Genomic DNA, 17,772 nt, shown 5'->3' with positions numbered 1-17,772 from the left:
TGGTGCTGCTTTTAAGGGAGCTCTGGACAAAATGTAAGAAACATCTTTCATGGTTAGTTTGATGTAAAGCACGTCCTGACACCTGACAAATAGGCAATTCCCAAGGTAAAATTACAGCCATCTACACAGCTCACAGAACAGAACAGTGAAGGACATTTGCCATTTAAATCAGCGGGTTTTCCAACATTGTACAATTTCAGGTCTGTATTACCCACACAACCAGTTCTGGGCCAAACTCTATTATTCCTATATATCTCTGTCATTCTATTATGTAGCTGAATTGTCTAGCAGTTCAGTAAGTACAAAAAAACAAAAGAAAAACATTTCTGCTCTTCAGAATGGTCTATGCTAAAAATTCAGATTTTGTCACACAAAAAATAGCATTTCTGTAATTTCTTGATTACTGAGAGTTTAAGACCTATAAATACATAAATCTTAATACACTATCTAAATTAGCTAATAAATGAGGCTTAAAAAATTAAAAAGAAAGGCAGGAACATATAGGACTCTACACAGATTCCTTGAACTGTTCTGTTGTCCCTCAGAGGACCTGCAGGATTTGGGTTTTTTTCCGTGTAAGAAGCTGCCAGTAACTTTTACTTTATTTTTTGGCTAATATCAATACTGCACCTTTTCCCTGTGCACTTTGAACACAAAAGGCTTCCACCTAGCAGATCTACAGCTCCCCACCTCCAAACATTGCTCCCAAGTCACTTCAGGGAGCAGACAGAACACAACAAACCCCCCTCCATTCCCTTTCTCCACAGACATGACATCCCAAGCTCATCTCTCAAGTTAGCTTGAAACGCTTCCCACAGCTCCCTCTGCATCAGATCAGATTGCAATTTCCTTATGGAAAAGGAAACTTGTGACAAAGACACCACTCATTCAGGGGCATTCCCACAGAGCTGCCAGGGGTGTGGGACACCTACCAAAGAGCTGGGAAGGGTTGGCATTGGTGGCTTTTTCATAATTAGTCAGTCCCTCATAAATAACCTTCCCAACTGCAGCATAAAGGCACTCCAGCTCTTCGTACTTGGAAGCTACACTTGAGGTACCTGCGGAGTTCAGAGGTGTGTTTAGTTTTGGTAACATTACCCACAGAAAAGGCAAAGAACAGTTACACTGTCAGTGTACAGCCACTAAAACATCACTGGAGTCTTATACTGTCAACAATCTAAGGTAACACAAGCAGATCATTTATATAAACCTCTTTATTATACCAGTATGTCTTTGATAATAGTGTACCACTTCCTCTGAGTAACTCAATTTGATGAGCAGTCTTACATTACTGATTTATGTTTTTCCAAGAAAATATTATCTAAATTAGCTTCTATTAAGACACAGCATATTACTTATTACCTTTCTTTTTTACACTTATCTTCCTTCCTTGTTTCAGCAAAACAGCAAAACTTAATAATTAAAAAATTGCACTTCTGAAGCTGAAAAATTCTAATTGCAAAAATACATTAAATTTATAGCATGCATTTCTTGAACTAAAGTTATGACAGCCCCAGGTTATTAAGTTTTTATGTCAATGGATAATGATGTATTCCACATGATTACTTCTGTCAGCTTTTCCTTTTTTAATCAGAGGTTGAAAGTGCAAGCTAAAATGGACCATTAAATGCAGGAATCATAAAACAGAATATTAGCACATACCAAAGAGTGCCTTCATCCCACCCCTCAACCACTTAAGCTATGCAGCAATAAAGGATAAAAGGAAGAAGCAAACACCACTCACTTGGTTCTGTGGGGAAAATTCCCATCAAGCGAGACAACAAACTGTGGACAGCTCTCAAAACCTTGGTGTTGCCACAGGTCATACAGGCTGCTACCCCTCTTTGGAGGGGCTTGAAGCTGCTCAGGATAGCAGGGGGCTGTAGCACAGTCAACAGGAAGCTTAACACCTCTAAGCCAGTGCAAATGTTGGCAAAGTTGGCCTGATTGGGCTGCTCCTAAAGAGAAAGCATACAAAAAGGCAGTAAGTAGGGGTAAACAAGAATTACACAGATTACTAAACTCAGGTCAAATCTGTTAAAACCTACTAAGAAAAAAAACTCAAAAATAAATAAATCACACCAACCAGTCAGTACTGCAGCTCTACAAATTATAACCACTGCTGCAATTCACACACGTAACAACTTACTTATTTCACTACAAAGAAAAGATTAGTATTGTAAAAATCTATATCCAGATATGACTGGTATTCAATCATCCCACATGCCAGGGAAAGCTAAAGACCTACAGGACTAGAATGTTACCTACCACAGTCATGAGCAGCTTATCAAACCACTGCAACTTCAGCTCTGACTTGGGCCACATGTCTGGCCTCAGAGCTGTTTTCAGAAGGTTGACACAGCGACGAGACAGCAACTCCCCAGGGGACCCAGCAGTGTTGGAGTTGTCATTTACCTAGCAATTAATCAGAGTTAACAAAACGACACCCTTTTGGAACTAAGTCGTTAATTTATTATTCATTCCATGCAAGCATGTAATTTCTTATTTCTGAAATGGCTGAGCTTAAGTAGTTTTATCAGTACAGTCACACAGCATTTAATGCATAAAAAGCTGTCAACTAATAGTAAACAGCAGAACTGGTGTCTAAATTGCTTGCTAATTAACCCAAATCACCCATCAAAGGTCTATTTAAACAAAAGTTTCATGCCATCCTTTACTGCAACTCTGAACATACTCAAGATGGTTAATCTTTACTGTTTGCAAGGTATCCACAAACATGTGCAGCTCTTTACTCAACTCATCTTTATACATAAGAGTACATCTACTTTGTGCAATGGACTGTGGGATATAAAATCCCATGGTACTTACCCGCTGAGTCTGCTGCAGGAGCAGAAGCCATAAAATTTGTCAGCCTGGAGGTACACCCAAATAATTTGTCCCATTCTAGAAGTTAATTCCCTCCAAATTTGGTGAAAAACTCTAGTTCTACATGCTGCAGGAAAGTAATTCCATGTATAGGATTTTGAAAATAAATATACAATCATTACCCCTGGATACAGTCATTCCCTATAAAACTCTCTAAATATTTTGGGATAAAGTATTCTTGACATTTCACCTAGGCAACAGAACAAACATACATTGCAGCATCACCCAAATGTGTAAATTAATCATGAAAACAAAACACAGAAACATTAGAATAATCCAAGCCTAAAGGACCTGTGTGAAAAGAGGGTTTTATGGGTTTGGCTGCTACTCCACACTGGTATCTGCATATCAGAATAACCACAGTACCTGGCAAGCAATTCTAATCAGGAAATTCACAACAGTGTCTGTGTGCTGCTTGTCAATGGGCTTGGCAAGGAGGGCATCAGCTCCTGGCAAGGACTGGCTCCTTCCAAACACCTGCATGCACACAAAACACCAAAGCCATCAGCCAGACTGAAGGAGGAAAACAACAAGAACAGATTTAAAATACTTGCTAAAGCTAAAACATTCCATTTAGGGAGTTTCGAGTCATGTGGAAAAAACAATTACACTACTTAGAGTCTCTGAACAAATCCTGATTTTCTCTTACAGCACTTATTGCTCCTGTAGCTGTCCTGAATCGTTTTACTTCTTGGCCAGAATCCACAGACAATCCTCTTTTAACAGCAGATGAGGCAGAACTTGCTCCTTCTCCACTTGCACTTGAATCCATATCTGAATCTGGCTGAAATACCAGCAATGTGCATGTTAAAAAAAGAGCACTAAACTGTGGAACAGTTCAATCTTCACCCATTTATTTTGATTTCCTACCTGCTGATCTTTGATTCTTTGCAATTCCCATTTAATAACAACTTCAGCAAGATCCACAGCTAATTTTCTTTGCTCTATTGTAACACTGGGAGTGAAGCCCAGTCTCTGCATGGCACTAACCATATGCTGCACCAAGTGATGTCTCACAGGATAATAAACCTGAAAAAATGGTTTCACAGAAATGTTAGTCATAAACCAGTAACATTCTACACAAAACCTACAAAGTTGAAATAAAGCAAAACTGTAAAACAGTCATCAATCCCAAAGTTTGCTAAACTTGTACCACTTCATATTTTGCAATATGGAAAAGTAACTGGAGCATTGAAAATAATATTTTGCTTACAACTTTCAGCAGTGACTACTGATTTCATGCACTCAAATGAACATGTTCTTTTTAAGACTCGTGGTTTTTCTCAAGGACCAGCCATACCAATTTTTTCCCAAGCCTTTTAAAGAGCTTCAGCTCACATTTGAACACACTCAGATATTCTTTCAAAAATTGTTGAGGCATCAGTTCCTGAAAAATGTGTTTTATCTGTCCCTTTGGATTGCATTTTAATATGTGTTTTCAAAAATGTTCCTATGTTGACATTCTGCACCATTCCCCCACTTGTTCAATGTTTCCCAACATACCCTGTCTGCAAATAAAAGTGATCTAGCTAATTCCACAGAATATATAAAGTCAAACAAAAAAGGATTACTGGAAGATGGCAAAGAATATGGTTCTGCACTTTGTTTAAAGAACTCTTAGAGAATCTTCAAAGACCTGTTAAAGAACACTGCTAAGGCATGTGCAATGAATTCATCTTGCAGACTCTAACCTGACATTTGGAGTTCTAACTTCAATCATGACAGAGCTTAATAAATTACTTGCTGTTAAACAGTTGTATTCAGTTATAGATAAGTATCTTTACAGACAAATGATGCGTTTTGAACCTAAACCAAATAAATCAGATTATGTTGTTCTTCTAATCAAACTGTTTACTTCCTTGACACAGGAAATACAGCAAGTACCAGAGTAACAGTACAAGTACCTTGAAATGCTGGACTATCAAGTGCAAAATATGTACTAGTTGGGGCACTGTATGGCCCTCTTCCACAATGATTTTTCGTGTCCAGTGAGTGAGCATCTGGTGTCCATCCTCCATTCGAGCAGGCACAGCTGGAGTCAGGATAGCCATGGCCTGCCTGACAATAGCCCGGGCTTCCATTGCATGAGCTTTGAGAAGGCTGTGAAAAACCTGAACAGCAGAGCTTCTCATCAACATTAATACTGTATGCATTTACAACAACAAAGCATTTAGAAAGAAAGGGAAACTACAACACGTTTTTTTAAGAACACAATTTTTCACCAAAGGCCCATAATTTGTTAGAAATATCATGATACATCAGCAGCAGAAGCATAGAGCATATACTTCTGCTTCCTTTATATTCCCTTTTCTTCTTCATCTCTACTGTCCAATTTGAAGTTTTCCCTTGGTCCCCACATTGTGTCTCAACTGAAGTGTCTCTTAAATGAAGAAACATTCCCAATTTTGCCAATTCAACCAAAACGTCTACGTGTCTTATTTACCCTTCCTGCTTCTTTCTATACTCTCCTATTCCCAAGAAAATCTGTATTAAACATTTGGCCTGCTGCTTCTGTATTTGTGGTGTTTCAATTATACTCAGCATTCAAAACCACCATGCAGCTTCTACTCTGAATCTTACAATAAATAAAAACACTCCATGAACTTAACGCAAGCCCGTGGTCAATACCTGCAGAACAATCTTCTTGTGAATGGCAAACTTGGCAATGATGTGTGCCAAGAGCAAGTGGCCACTGTACTTGCAGGCTGGGTCCACGCAGGCCTTGGACAGGAGGCAAGGCCAGGCAAAGGTCATCAGGCGCCGCAGTTTGCTGTTCCTGTTCTTGTTGTTGTCGTGGATGTGATGGGGGGCATGCTCCACCAGCAGCGTGGCAAACTGCAGCAGGTAGATCCTCAGAGAATCCAGCATATCAGCCTGTTTTTCTGGATCAAGTACCTAGTTCCAGGCAGGATCAAAGAAGAGAGAATGCAGTAGGCAAACAACCCCAACTTTTATTATTATAAAGGAAGAGTACCAATATTTTGCGTTTTAAGAAGACTAAGACCTAATTGTAATGGCTTTCTTGACTCAGTTTAGTAGCCACAAAACAACCTCCTGAAGTGTGAACCTTTAAATAATGAGCATATCTGGGAACTCCCAAACTGCTAACATATGAAAAGAAATAAATAAAATACCCCACCCCTCATCTTCAACAACATTTGTTTTATAACTTCTGATTGATTCCATGAAATAGCAGTGAATTAGAAAGATACATGCTGGGTCATGGAAAGCTTTCCTTACAAAAAATACTGGGATTATAGCCAAGTAAGGCCCATTTCTAAAGCCACATTCCAGATATGAAAGCAGCATAAACTGAAAATTGTAGTCCCATCCTACTGATGACTAATGGATCTCACATTCAACAATAACAAACCATAATATTCAGAACAGAACAAGTAATTCAAATCACGATGAAAAGTCAAATGAGAGGAACTTTTTGTTTTAATTTTCAAATACTTGAATGTAAACAGATTGTTACCTTTGTTATAAAAACACTAGTGATGCTTTCTGGATTATCTCCTTCTGGGTTTGGGGGGCCTAACAGCTGTTCACCTTCTCCTTTTTCAAAACTGTACAAGAAAGCAGGATTCAGGATATGTTGCAGCACCTACAGAATATAAACAAAGCAAGTTTTACTGTACTATTATACTCTTCTAATGGCAGCAACACTCATTCAAGTAGTCCCACACGCAAACCTGCCTGTTGGGCACACTCACTGAGTTACAAAAGGAAACTATACATAAAACCCCAAGAAAAAAGACACACACCAATCTTTCCCCCCTCTTTCTTCCTTTCAAGGACATAGATTCTTAGAAAGTGTAAACTAAAGCAGCCAGCATTGAACACAAGATGAATTGCTGTCTCTGTTTATTATCGCTCTTCTTCAGGTATGATATTTTCACCCAAATGACTCTGCCAATTATCAAACTCATTGACATTTAAGTAAGGGAGTTTTGTTGCCCTAGTTCCCAAGAAGAAAATTAAACCTAAATACCAGGCTTCTTTGATTTAATTGCTTTAGTTACCTTGGCTTTGAGCTCATCTCCAAAGTTTGGGTCGTTCAAGTCTACAAACCGGAAGAACAAAGCCCGTTTTTGGGGGATACTGTAGTTTTTGGGGATCTCTTCTTCCATGTATTCCTTTAAGAAAGTCATATTGCAGAGAAATCGGCCCGTAAAAGCTCGAAGCAACTGGAAAAGTAACTCTATATCACCATAATTCCGTCTGTGAAAACACATAAAATGCAAAGCTTCTGTGAAAAAAAATACACAAACTACTATGCTGATGAAATTAATCTTTTAAAGCAGCAGAGAAGCAAGAGCAGCCAGTACCACAGGCATGGTTTTAAATCCAATAGCAGTATTATGAGATATATTACACTTTCTCTTCAATAACTGCAAACCATTTTTAGTAGGCCTATATACCTTTACAGTATTTTCAAAATTAAAATTCAAAAAATACATGCAGGGTCTAGAAACTAAAGATTTTTACGTACTTGCAGTAATTCAGTAAGCAATAGGCCAACAGCTTGGGCTCTTTCCAGTTTGTTGCAGCCATGTTCTCCTTCCTATGTCTCTCCTGAAAAGCTTCACTCACCCATACACGTTTCAGCTGATTCACCAAGGAGTGTTGATTTGCTAACCAACATTCATCATTCTTAACAATAATACTTATGATCTGTCCAAAGCAAAACAAGACAAATGCACAGTCAACACACAAGAGATCTGTCAGGAGAAACAATGATATATGAGCACTTGCTTAAGGTCAATTAAGGGTGCTAAAATATTCAACAGCAAAACAAAAGAGTGAAACACAAAATAGTTTAGATTTAAAAAAATAAATTTCTGTTTCTGTTGTCATGCTGTCCTCTTGTATCCTACTTGACAAAAAAAGCAGAGATAATTTGAGTCTCTTTTCCCTTCTCAAAGCAGCTCTGGCTACAAACACTCCACATTTTTACAAGTGGTTTTCTATGAGCTGTAATACACACACACACACACTCACTGAAAGCCTGGATGTAAGAGGCTTGCAGCTGAAGAGGTTTCAGCTACCCAGTGCAGAGACAAACAAGATAAATGAGTACCTTGATAGCCTGGAACTGCAGGTCGAGGCGCATGGTGGTGGTGCTGGGGGAGCCAGGTCTCACAGCTGCCTGGGCACCCACGGGCAGCAGCAGGGTGATAAATCGGTTGGGATTAGCTGCCAGGACATCCCGCAGGGGTTTGGCATCTTTATGTTTCAAGAAACTCTGCAAAAGGGGAAGAAATAATTTTAATAACCTTTAAAAGCCAAAATACCAGGCGACTATATCATCCTGTAGCTTTTATGTTCCACACTAAAGCTGCAGAGGTTGTATTTCACGTACATAAAAATAACATCTACACTTCAGTAATAGCCTTACATGATCTGGAAAGGTATAAAATCAACACTTCAGGACAAAAAAAATACAAAACCTGGAACAGGAACCCTGCAGTCAAGAGTAAGACCATGATTAAGGACTACAAGGTCATATAAGCAAAAAATATGCAAAAGATGTTGATCAGATTTGTCAAGTTGAGGGTATTTTCCAGCTCCTCTCCCCACACAGCTTACCATAAACATTCTGCTCCACTGTGGATCATTTAAAGTGGCTTCCATCATGAACAGCTCCACAGTTTGGGATGGATGACGTGTCAAAAACTTTATCAGTGGTTCCCTGAATGGACTGCCAGCCTGAAAAATTCATAAACCTTAAATTAAAAATGCACAGTATTTCCCACTAATTTACTACCACTCAGAAAAATACATTTGACTTGGCATTTATATAGATACAAAATGTTCAGAACTTGCATGATGAGAATTTATTGATACTTTCAAAACTTCACTTCTAAGGGTGTAAGGCAAATGTTAATACCTCCTAAAGGCTTGAAGAGCATATTTTAGCATCAAATGTTCTCACACTATATTTAAAATATTATCATTATCATACACTAATGTTTAAGACTATAAAGCAAAATTTCAGCAATGTTAACTTCCACTTTTACCTCGATTAACATTGCTCGTTCTGTTTTCATAACAACTTCCAGAAGAGGTTTAACCAGAGTCTGTGGGGCAGCTGGGATCAGATGGAATAAATTTATAATTGCTGAACAAATCTTCATTTCCTACAGATACAAAGAAACACAAATAAATATTACTGGCCATAATGTACAAAAAACAGTATCACACATCTTAATTCTTTTTTTCCCTCTGTATTTGCATAGCCAGCAGCCAAATGCAAAAGGTCAACCTATACACAGCATCTACTTACCATAATGCATGAAGAAATTGCACCTGTGGAAGTCTGCCTTACCCTCTCTGGTAATATCATGGTTTAAATTTTATTTTCCTTGCCAGTAGAGTGCTGTTTTACAGGTAAGAGCTAAACACTAATGGCACTGCTGATGAGGGAGTTACAGAGTGCTCACTGCTCTACACCAAGTGGGTCAAGCCTCAAACAGCCAGACCTTCCCCCTAAACCATTTTTGCTATACACCCCACACCCCCAAGTTACACAGGAAGAGATTCAGCTATCTCACAAACAGCTGGTTACTGTACAGTCAGCCCTCTTCTCCCACTAGATACGAAATTCTCCAGGAGTCCAGAATAATTTTGCATTTTTTTCCATTGTGCAATTTAAATAGAGACTGTATTTCAGCTAGCTAGAGTGTAGATTTCCTTCAGTAAGAAAAGGGAAAGGAAAAAAACAAAACAATGAAATCTCCCTCACCATCTCTCTAAAACCAAGTTCCAGTAGCCAAGGTGATTTTATCGAGTGCATTACATTTTCTCAACTGAATTTAAACACAAAGCATTAGGCTCCACTCCTTTAACCTGATCTGCCCAGACAGACCCCACAAGACCCCTCTCATGGACTGAAGTGCAGGGCTGAGAATACATAAAAACCTTTTGAAACCACTTATGCCTCCACAGAAACTAAAAATCCTGCTCTTCCTGGTACAAACATGCTCAACATCCTTAACTGCAACGTGACCAGAACAGCTCTGCACAGACAAGCAGGACAATTCACAGCACTGCACTCAAAGGCACAGTGATAAACACAGTGATAAAACTAACATACCACAAGTTAAAAGCAAAAATAAAACCAAACAAAACAACAACAAAAGAAACCATGACAACAAAAAATGTTCCTGGTGCCTGCACTGAGTTTCTCACCTCTACCCCTTCCGTGGCAGGCTGAACCAAAACAGAAGTCACAGCATGAAAGGAAAAAGCCCACAAAAATATCAAAGAAATGTACAAATCAGCACATGCCATTCTTCAGGCTGCAGTCTAACTTCAGCTCAGTTACTTCCTCATCTCAAAAGGAAGGAACTGAGACAATGAGCATCTGACATGATCCAAATTGTCCTCCTAAGAACTAGGATGAAATTAATCCATTTTTCTACTTTTACATTCATCAGACATAGATTCTCAAATATTTAAACTGAATAAAAAGATAATAAAGATGTTTAAGTCAGGGGAAACAACCTTTTAGCATCTTTGAAGACAAATATGGCCACCATTGATTACAAAACCATTTTCAGTATTTGAACTACCAAGTTACAAAGTCCTCTAAACTCCTCCTAGGCTATAATGCAGAATTTCCACCATGGAAATTTCCACCCTCTCACAAAAGGCAGCTGGAGGCAACCATCTACTCAAAACTTATTCCTTAAATTACCAGACATGACCTGAAATCCCATGCCTTTCCTTGGAGAGGCAAGGAAGAGAGGAAGAAAGATTTCAATCAAGTATTTTATTCCCTGGACCACTGAATTAGATTTTAATCACTACTTAATATATTACATTTTAATTTGTTCATTTCTCTAAACAGCCAGATCACAGCTCAGGATCACAGCAGGACTGTCATAAATTATTTAGGTGAACAAGGCTTAGTTATTTTGATATCAGTGTGGATCTTTGCACGTCATCACTATGCAGCACTTCTAACTCATTTTTCACTTTGTCTGTAGTTACCATTTTCATATGAAAAATCACTCCACAGACCTTTTCACTATTCTTTAAGAGGCTTTGCTGACCACCCTTTATCTGCACAATGCTGGAGAACTTCCTGACACCATCATCAAAGGGCACCTTCATCCCATGCTGCTGGAAAAGGATGGAATGCTTGGAACAGCAGCAGCACAGGGAGGAACATCAGGCTTTCCTGGTCAGTTCTGCTCTCCACTAAGTGTTTAGCAGCTCCTCTACTCAACCACAGAGTCTGAATGCTCCAGTCTACTCCCCAACACTACTTTTAATGAGTGCCTCAGAGGCTGGAATCTCACTGGGATCATGAAGACAGGAGAAGAAGTGAAATGCCAGCTGCAATAACTGATCACCAGTTTCACCACCCCTGGTTTTCAAGAGCACAATATACATACAGACACACGAACACAGCCTGCCACAGCCACTGTACAAAAACCAAGCTGTGTGCTCCTGCAGTTTCTTAAGAGTTTTTATTTTTAAGGAAACTTTGGAGCAACAACTAGGAAGAAGAAGAGTAACATACAATCAGCTTTGCATTGACACAATTCTACTTGAAATGTTTCCAGACATCTCTTGCCCCCCAAGATGTGCACTCCCCACTCAACATATCTCTCTCTAAACACATAACTACACATAAAACATCAAAAGCAGGGGAATTCCCAACTAAACGTGACTCAGGGACAAATAAAAACAGTTCTGGAGGTGCCACATTGTGGTTTAAAAGATTATTGCTACAAAAAGGATCTGCAAGATATCTGTAATCATCACATTTGAGGAAAAGTGAATCCCAAAAGTATATGAATGCCTTAGAACTACTCTGATATGAATGAGGCTAACTGAAGAATGCACAGTGTTGTAGTTAAAACATAAGAAAGCAATCTTATTCTACTTCATTAGAGAACATCTAGGTCTAATATAAAGCAATGACCAAATTCAGATTAAAGGCTCTCCTTGCAAAGACAGGAAAGAGAAATGAAAAGCCATTAAGCCATTTCCATGTTTTGAGGGAAATAAAAAGCCAATGTAATTTCATTCTAATTTGAGAAACAAAGATATTAATAGAATTCCCTCCATTTTTTCTTAGGTGCAATCATAAATCTCAACACTTAATAAAAGCATTTAGTAAAACATTAATAGAATTGTGGGAACTCTGGTAATGTAAAGGAAACTGCATTGAAGCAGGAATCCCCATCAGTATTGCTAAGAACACACAGTATTGACATTACACTGCACAGTTTTCCATTTATAAGAGAACTGATCAGCTTCCCCTGTTCCTACACTGAGGCCATTAGTTTCACTGGGAGAGTGATTTTAATGTGATCCCAACTAGTAAATATTGAACTTGGTTTAAATAAATTAAATTTTAAATTAACTGGGATTATGTTATCATTAAGTATAATTTTCAAAAGGCTATATTATGAACATCAAACATATTAATGAAAAATGGGGAATTATGCTACTGAGCTCATCAGCCATTCCAGTGAAGAACAGATTTCTAAGCAGAAAATCCTGAGGGGGAAAAGAAATACAAATGCTTGAGCTGCTGCCACACTAACCTAGAACAGTCTCTAAAGTAACCATTGTCAGCAGATAAGAAGCTCCTCTTACTGAGACTTCTAACAGATACTCAATATTCTATATTCAATTCAACAAGTCTGTTAGCTTGCAACAAAGCATCACTGTGTAATCAGTTATGGCAGCACTTACAACTGAATGAGTTCTTTAATTCCAAAACATTAATACTATTTATTTCTTCTCTTCTCACACAAAAGCATTCATTAACTTACATTTCCATCACTCCGTTGTCCACCTTTGTGTGTAATAACTACAACTTCCATCCATTTACGCAGGTGTTGCTACAAAGAAAGGATAATTAGCATTATTCTTCTAATTAGACTGTTCCATTTTAGCATATGCTACAAGAGACAATATAGAGGCAGAAATAATTCTTTGAAGGAAACAAAGGGAAGAATTATCAGTTATTTTCATTCCGTCAAGTTGAAAAGTCCACTGTTGCTAGAAGTCCTCTCCATATTCAAGAAAGCAGGGATTATAAGTACATATATATACAAAAAACTTAAATCTGATAGTCTTACACTCTTTGATGATTTGCTTGATGTCTATGCATTTAAATACTTAAATATTCATGCAAAGGGCATAAAGAATTCACATATTCAGTTTAATCAGTGCAAATACACAGAGCAATACCTCCCAAAATTTTATAAATCAAGAAAGCACCAAAACAGATTAAGTGCATTGAGAAGTAAAATTGTTAAAGGTGAAAGTGACACCTTGCTTAAAGATAAATTTACCCAAACAAACCTTAGCATAACTAGTTATGCCTTCACCAAAAAATAAAATCTCTTAACTTTTTGATTTAGAAGCCCTTTAGAAATTTACTCCAACTGTTTAAATAAATTGAGTTTTTTTATTAATAGTGAAACAAAAATCTTTTACTTCCAACATATACATTGAGTCACTACTGAGCTTCTTTGATCTTTCACCAATAAAAATAGTAGCTAGAAGAAAATTTCTCCTGGAAGAGCTAAAATAAAAACTTGGATGTGCTTACCATCATCTGATCACAGAATTTATCATTGAAAGAGTTGGGGAAAAGTCTAGTGACGGACGTCAGACGATTCACAACGTTGAGGGTCAGACTCCGGTAGTCTCCCAGCATCATCAGCAATGGTCTCATGTGGGTATGGATCTGATCAACTTCTATGGTAGCTCCTTCCAAGAACTGCAAGAGAGTGCACAGATAAGATACAGGTGGAGAGGGACGTGACTTTTGTGCAAGCATTTTTCTTAAAATAGATTCAGCTGACTTGACAATTCTTCTTTTATTTTGTGCCTTCAATACAATAGTTCAAACAACATCTAGTGCTGGAAATTGACACAGTGACAAGATGGATTTGTGACACACCGTAGGACATTCCATAAAATAATCAAGTAGGAGATCATAATTACAGACAGACTGAAAAACTGCTACAGCTATAAATTAAATACACAGCTATGAACAAAAACTTAGACACTTTATTAAGAACTGCCTGTGAATCTGGCTGAAGGCAATAGAGCAAATTCCTGTGTTACAATCTGCATGCATCCTGAGCAACAGAAAAGGTCAAAAGAGCCTAGCTGCAAGCAGCCAGAGAGAATATTTCCTGTCATAACCAAATATCCTGTGGGCACAAGTTTATCCCAGGGAAAAAAAAAAACAATCAGACAAATCTGATGTAGAGGTCAGAACAACCCCTATTTGCTACCTCTCAACCCAACTGTGTGTTAACAAGGCATAAATGAGAAGTACATTCCCTCCCATGAAAAGTCACACAACCTCTGGCCAGTCAATGGCACAAACAAATGCAAACCACCAGTATTACTGCAGTTACATTCTCTGTACCATGTCAGCCCATCTACACAGCATTGCAAAGAGGTTGTACGTAATTTCATTAGGTTTTTTTTTCATTTAAAATAATGGAATTAAAATCATGCTGAATCAGAATTAGGCACAGCTATTGAACAACAAATCACAATGAAAGAATATCCTTTCCCTGTCCTTCCAGCTTTTAGAGATGATAATGTAGCATCCACAGGTCAGAGAGGGCAGTGTAAGGCAAGGACACTAATTCTGACCTCAAACAGAGCAGCCAGGGTCCTGTTCCTTAAGGTAACCATCCCACTGAGATGCAGGTCTAACTCTGCTGTCCTGCTTTACTTTTCCAAAACCAACTATGGGATCTCCACCATTTCTTTTAGGAACACAGACAAAACATGGGAATTTAACAATAAAGCCAAGCCTGCACATTTGCAAAACAGCTGAGAAGGACTGAAGCCATTTAGAAAAGAAGACTCATTTACAAAGACGAGTCCCACAGAAAGAGGGAAAGACTGCACAGTCAGACTGAAAGATTTACCATGGTCCTTATCCAAAAGCTTATAATTCTTAATTGCAACCTGAATAATTCTTTATGGAAAAGTTCAAATCCCAAACAAACACATCTGACACAAACTTTTATCAGCATCACTAACAAAAACTGAACAGAACAACAATATTTCCTGTAGACAACTTTCCCAAGAAGTCTTGTACCAAGGAAGTAAAGCAGAGAGAACAATGGCCTCAAAAGGAATGTTGTTTTAATATAGTCACCTTTCTCATGCACGCTTCTCCTGCCTCCTGCAGCTCATTATTTGTTGAATTCAGCGCCTTGAAAAGTGCAGCAATGATTTTCTCTCTTGACTGAGGCAAGTAATTGCAGGCAGCTAGAGCATCTGCAAATATCAAAGTAAATTTGTTCTCTTTGTTAACTCAATTTCAAAGGAGAGAAGAAAATAAACCCTAATTCTACACTGCTTCTCTTATAGTTTCTTTTTATGTCATCTCAAATTGCAGACAGCTAAAGTACTGTATACATTGCCAAAATGAACAGGCATCATAAAATAGTAAAAGAATGAGAATTCTATTAATATTCTATAGTTTTCCTAATACTTTATAACATAATTAATCTTAAAATATTTTGGGTTCCTTTCAGAAAGCTGAATTCTAGTCATTAAGAAGGCAGCAATACTTTCCCATTATTCTCTCCATTAAACTGTAACCTCAGGAGAGCAGTCATCAGTCTTCCAGTGCTCAGGTTTTCTGCTGATCTCAGGAAGCAGACTGACCATTGCTCACAAGGACATTTAACTGCATCAAGTCTTGTTTAGGAAGTTTAACTTACTTAAGGCTGCAATTCGAAGAGGTACAAGCGATGGAAGACTTTTGTAGCAAGGTAGTTTCATTAGGGCAGCATCTTCAGCCTCACACAAATTCAGTAACTAGGAAAAAAACAAACAGTTTATTTTAATACTGCTACTCACATTTGAAACACCACTATCTCACCCCCACCTTTACAGACAGCTTTTCATCTACAGTATTTTGTTTTTGTCTTAACTCAAAACCAGAGGATCTTCTGCATTGACTGCTGCAGGCAAGCAGACTTCACTTGACGTTTCAAAAGAGAAATTCTTGCATTTCAGTCAAAGTTTAAAATGCAAAAAGAAAAATATGTATTTTTAACAAAGAAAGTACTAATACCATCATACAGAAGCATCTACATTCAAAGATGAGAACATAAAAACAAAGTACCTCTGTGTAGAAAACCTTGTGTTCCACAACATTCAGATCCATTGTAAACAATCTGGGCTGCAGGGTTGTGCAAAATGTATTTCCCTCCATCAGGCCAATCTGGGCGTTTGCGGGTTGGTGCCGAAGCAAATGTTTTTTAGGAGGAACCATGTCCTGGAGTACCTACACAATGTAATTTAGATTACTGAATTAGCAGCTATTGAAATGACCCCACAGACCCAGCCATCGAGAAGACACCCTAAGTCATGGCTCTAGGTTTCTATCCATTTTCTAATGTCGCTCCAGATTTTTTCTCAAGAATTTTTTCTTGAGAAAAATTCTCTGAAGTATTTTGATTTACAGTCAGTTTGCTAAACAGTTTAGTAGCTGTAATTAATACATATTCTCTGTGAACAGATCTATGATATTTAATAACCTCATACTAACATCATGAACAACAAAGAAATTCAGAGACTGAACAATTTCAAACAGTCAAGATTAATATTTTAAGCTCCTAAAACATCAGAAAACCAAAAAAGTTAGTGTAACTTTTTTCCATTACATCAACTTCTCACTTTCCTCATTAAATATCTTTAGCAAAGTAAGATATCAATTAGGGAGCTTCTCAGCATAATATGGAATGTTGTCGTGGCTCTTAAGACTCATTTGTATTCAATTCTCTTCCAAAAGACTAAACAACATCAGCTTTAAGGAGTATCCAGCGAAAAGTTATTTCAACCAACTTAGAATTTTATAGTCTCTTTCTGGATAGGGAAAGTCATAGACGTATTTAGAGAATAACAAAACTGAGTGTCAAAATGTGCTGTAATATGACCTAGTCTATGTCTGATTGGTGGCAGGATAAGCAGCACATAACTTAAGGAAGTAAATCAACCTGAAGACAGCATAAATACCGGCTAAGAGTCAGGCAGAGCCTGTATGAATCTCTGTAGTGCTCCAGCCATTGTGTATGTTTGAACAACAAAACTTAGCAAATGACAAACATATACCACCAAAGCACTATGAACTTAATTCACTAGTGTGCAAAAACATACCAAGAAAGCATTTCTGCAAATCCAAACTGGGAAACAACTTTAAGCTGGGGTTCAGTAAATATTTCTGCTTACCTCTTTATGTGGCTCCATGATGACTGTGACACTTTTGCCAGTGACCTGTGCAAGCACCTGCAAGGAATGCATGGCTTGTTTTCTCACAGTGGAGTTTGGAGAGGTCACTTCTCGAACAAGGTCATGCGTGACATGATGGAAAGACTTTTCCTGTGCTGCAAGGATTTCTTCTGTTTTTTCTTCATCTTTTAAAGGAGTTGCACATCTAATCAAGAGCTGCTCTAATGTGGTCTTTGCCATAGCAACTGCTCCATTGGAAACCTGAGGCATTAGAGACAATTTTTATCAGCTAAGTACAAAACAAAGATCACAAATCTACACATTACTCATCAACTCAGAATTTTATTTTGATTAATCCTGTGATTTTGATTTCCAACTAAGCTTAGGGATTCTGTGGTAAGTGACAGTGAATCTGTGTTCTTTTGTGATCTACATGCACATTTCTACTCTGAAAGCAGCAAGTGTAATCTCAAAAACTTCAGCAAAGTTAAGTGGAAAAATCTGACCTCATTCCTAACTTCAAATCTTGGATTGAGTTAAAATGACTAGAATTCACTAACTCTTGCAGGTAAAACGCATTCTGAAGTTCAGCAAATTCAAGATTACTAAGAGTTCAATCAGTGTGAATTTAAGGCCAGAAAT

At 37.9% G+C, this 17,772-nt stretch overlaps 1 protein-coding gene across 3 annotated transcripts in view; it reads right to left on the bottom strand.

The window, feature by feature from the left end:
• The window catches only part of TRRAP (transformation/transcription domain associated protein), a 75,289-nt gene that overhangs the window by 36,626 nt on the left and 20,891 nt on the right, over nt 1-17,772 (bottom strand). For all 3 annotated transcript variants that reach the window (XM_064390769.1, XM_064390771.1, XM_064390770.1), the window contains 20 exons: nt 17,131-17,391; nt 16,025-16,186; nt 15,618-15,714; nt 15,047-15,168; nt 13,469-13,639; nt 12,684-12,752; nt 8,910-9,029; nt 8,479-8,598; nt 7,970-8,134; nt 7,382-7,563; nt 6,912-7,110; nt 6,365-6,493; nt 5,515-5,781; nt 4,791-4,997; nt 3,757-3,915; nt 3,536-3,670; nt 3,253-3,363; nt 2,269-2,415; nt 1,745-1,958; nt 933-1,058 (listed from right to left, as the gene is read on the bottom strand). In XM_064390769.1, coding sequence (XP_064246839.1) covers nt 933-1,058; nt 1,745-1,958; nt 2,269-2,415; nt 3,253-3,363; nt 3,536-3,670; nt 3,757-3,915; nt 4,791-4,997; nt 5,515-5,781; nt 6,365-6,493; nt 6,912-7,110; nt 7,382-7,563; nt 7,970-8,134; nt 8,479-8,598; nt 8,910-9,029; nt 12,684-12,752; nt 13,469-13,639; nt 15,047-15,168; nt 15,618-15,714; nt 16,025-16,186; nt 17,131-17,391 — 3,163 coding nt within the window. The remainder of the gene's footprint in view (nt 1-932; nt 1,059-1,744; nt 1,959-2,268; nt 2,416-3,252; nt 3,364-3,535; nt 3,671-3,756; nt 3,916-4,790; nt 4,998-5,514; nt 5,782-6,364; nt 6,494-6,911; nt 7,111-7,381; nt 7,564-7,969; nt 8,135-8,478; nt 8,599-8,909; nt 9,030-12,683; nt 12,753-13,468; nt 13,640-15,046; nt 15,169-15,617; nt 15,715-16,024; nt 16,187-17,130; nt 17,392-17,772) is intronic.

This window comes from Passer domesticus, chromosome 15, assembly GCF_036417665.1.
Source record: "Passer domesticus isolate bPasDom1 chromosome 15, bPasDom1.hap1, whole genome shotgun sequence".
NCBI lineage: Eukaryota > Metazoa > Chordata > Aves > Passeriformes > Passeridae > Passer > Passer domesticus.
This window is presented reverse-complemented; position numbering and strand designations above follow the sequence as displayed.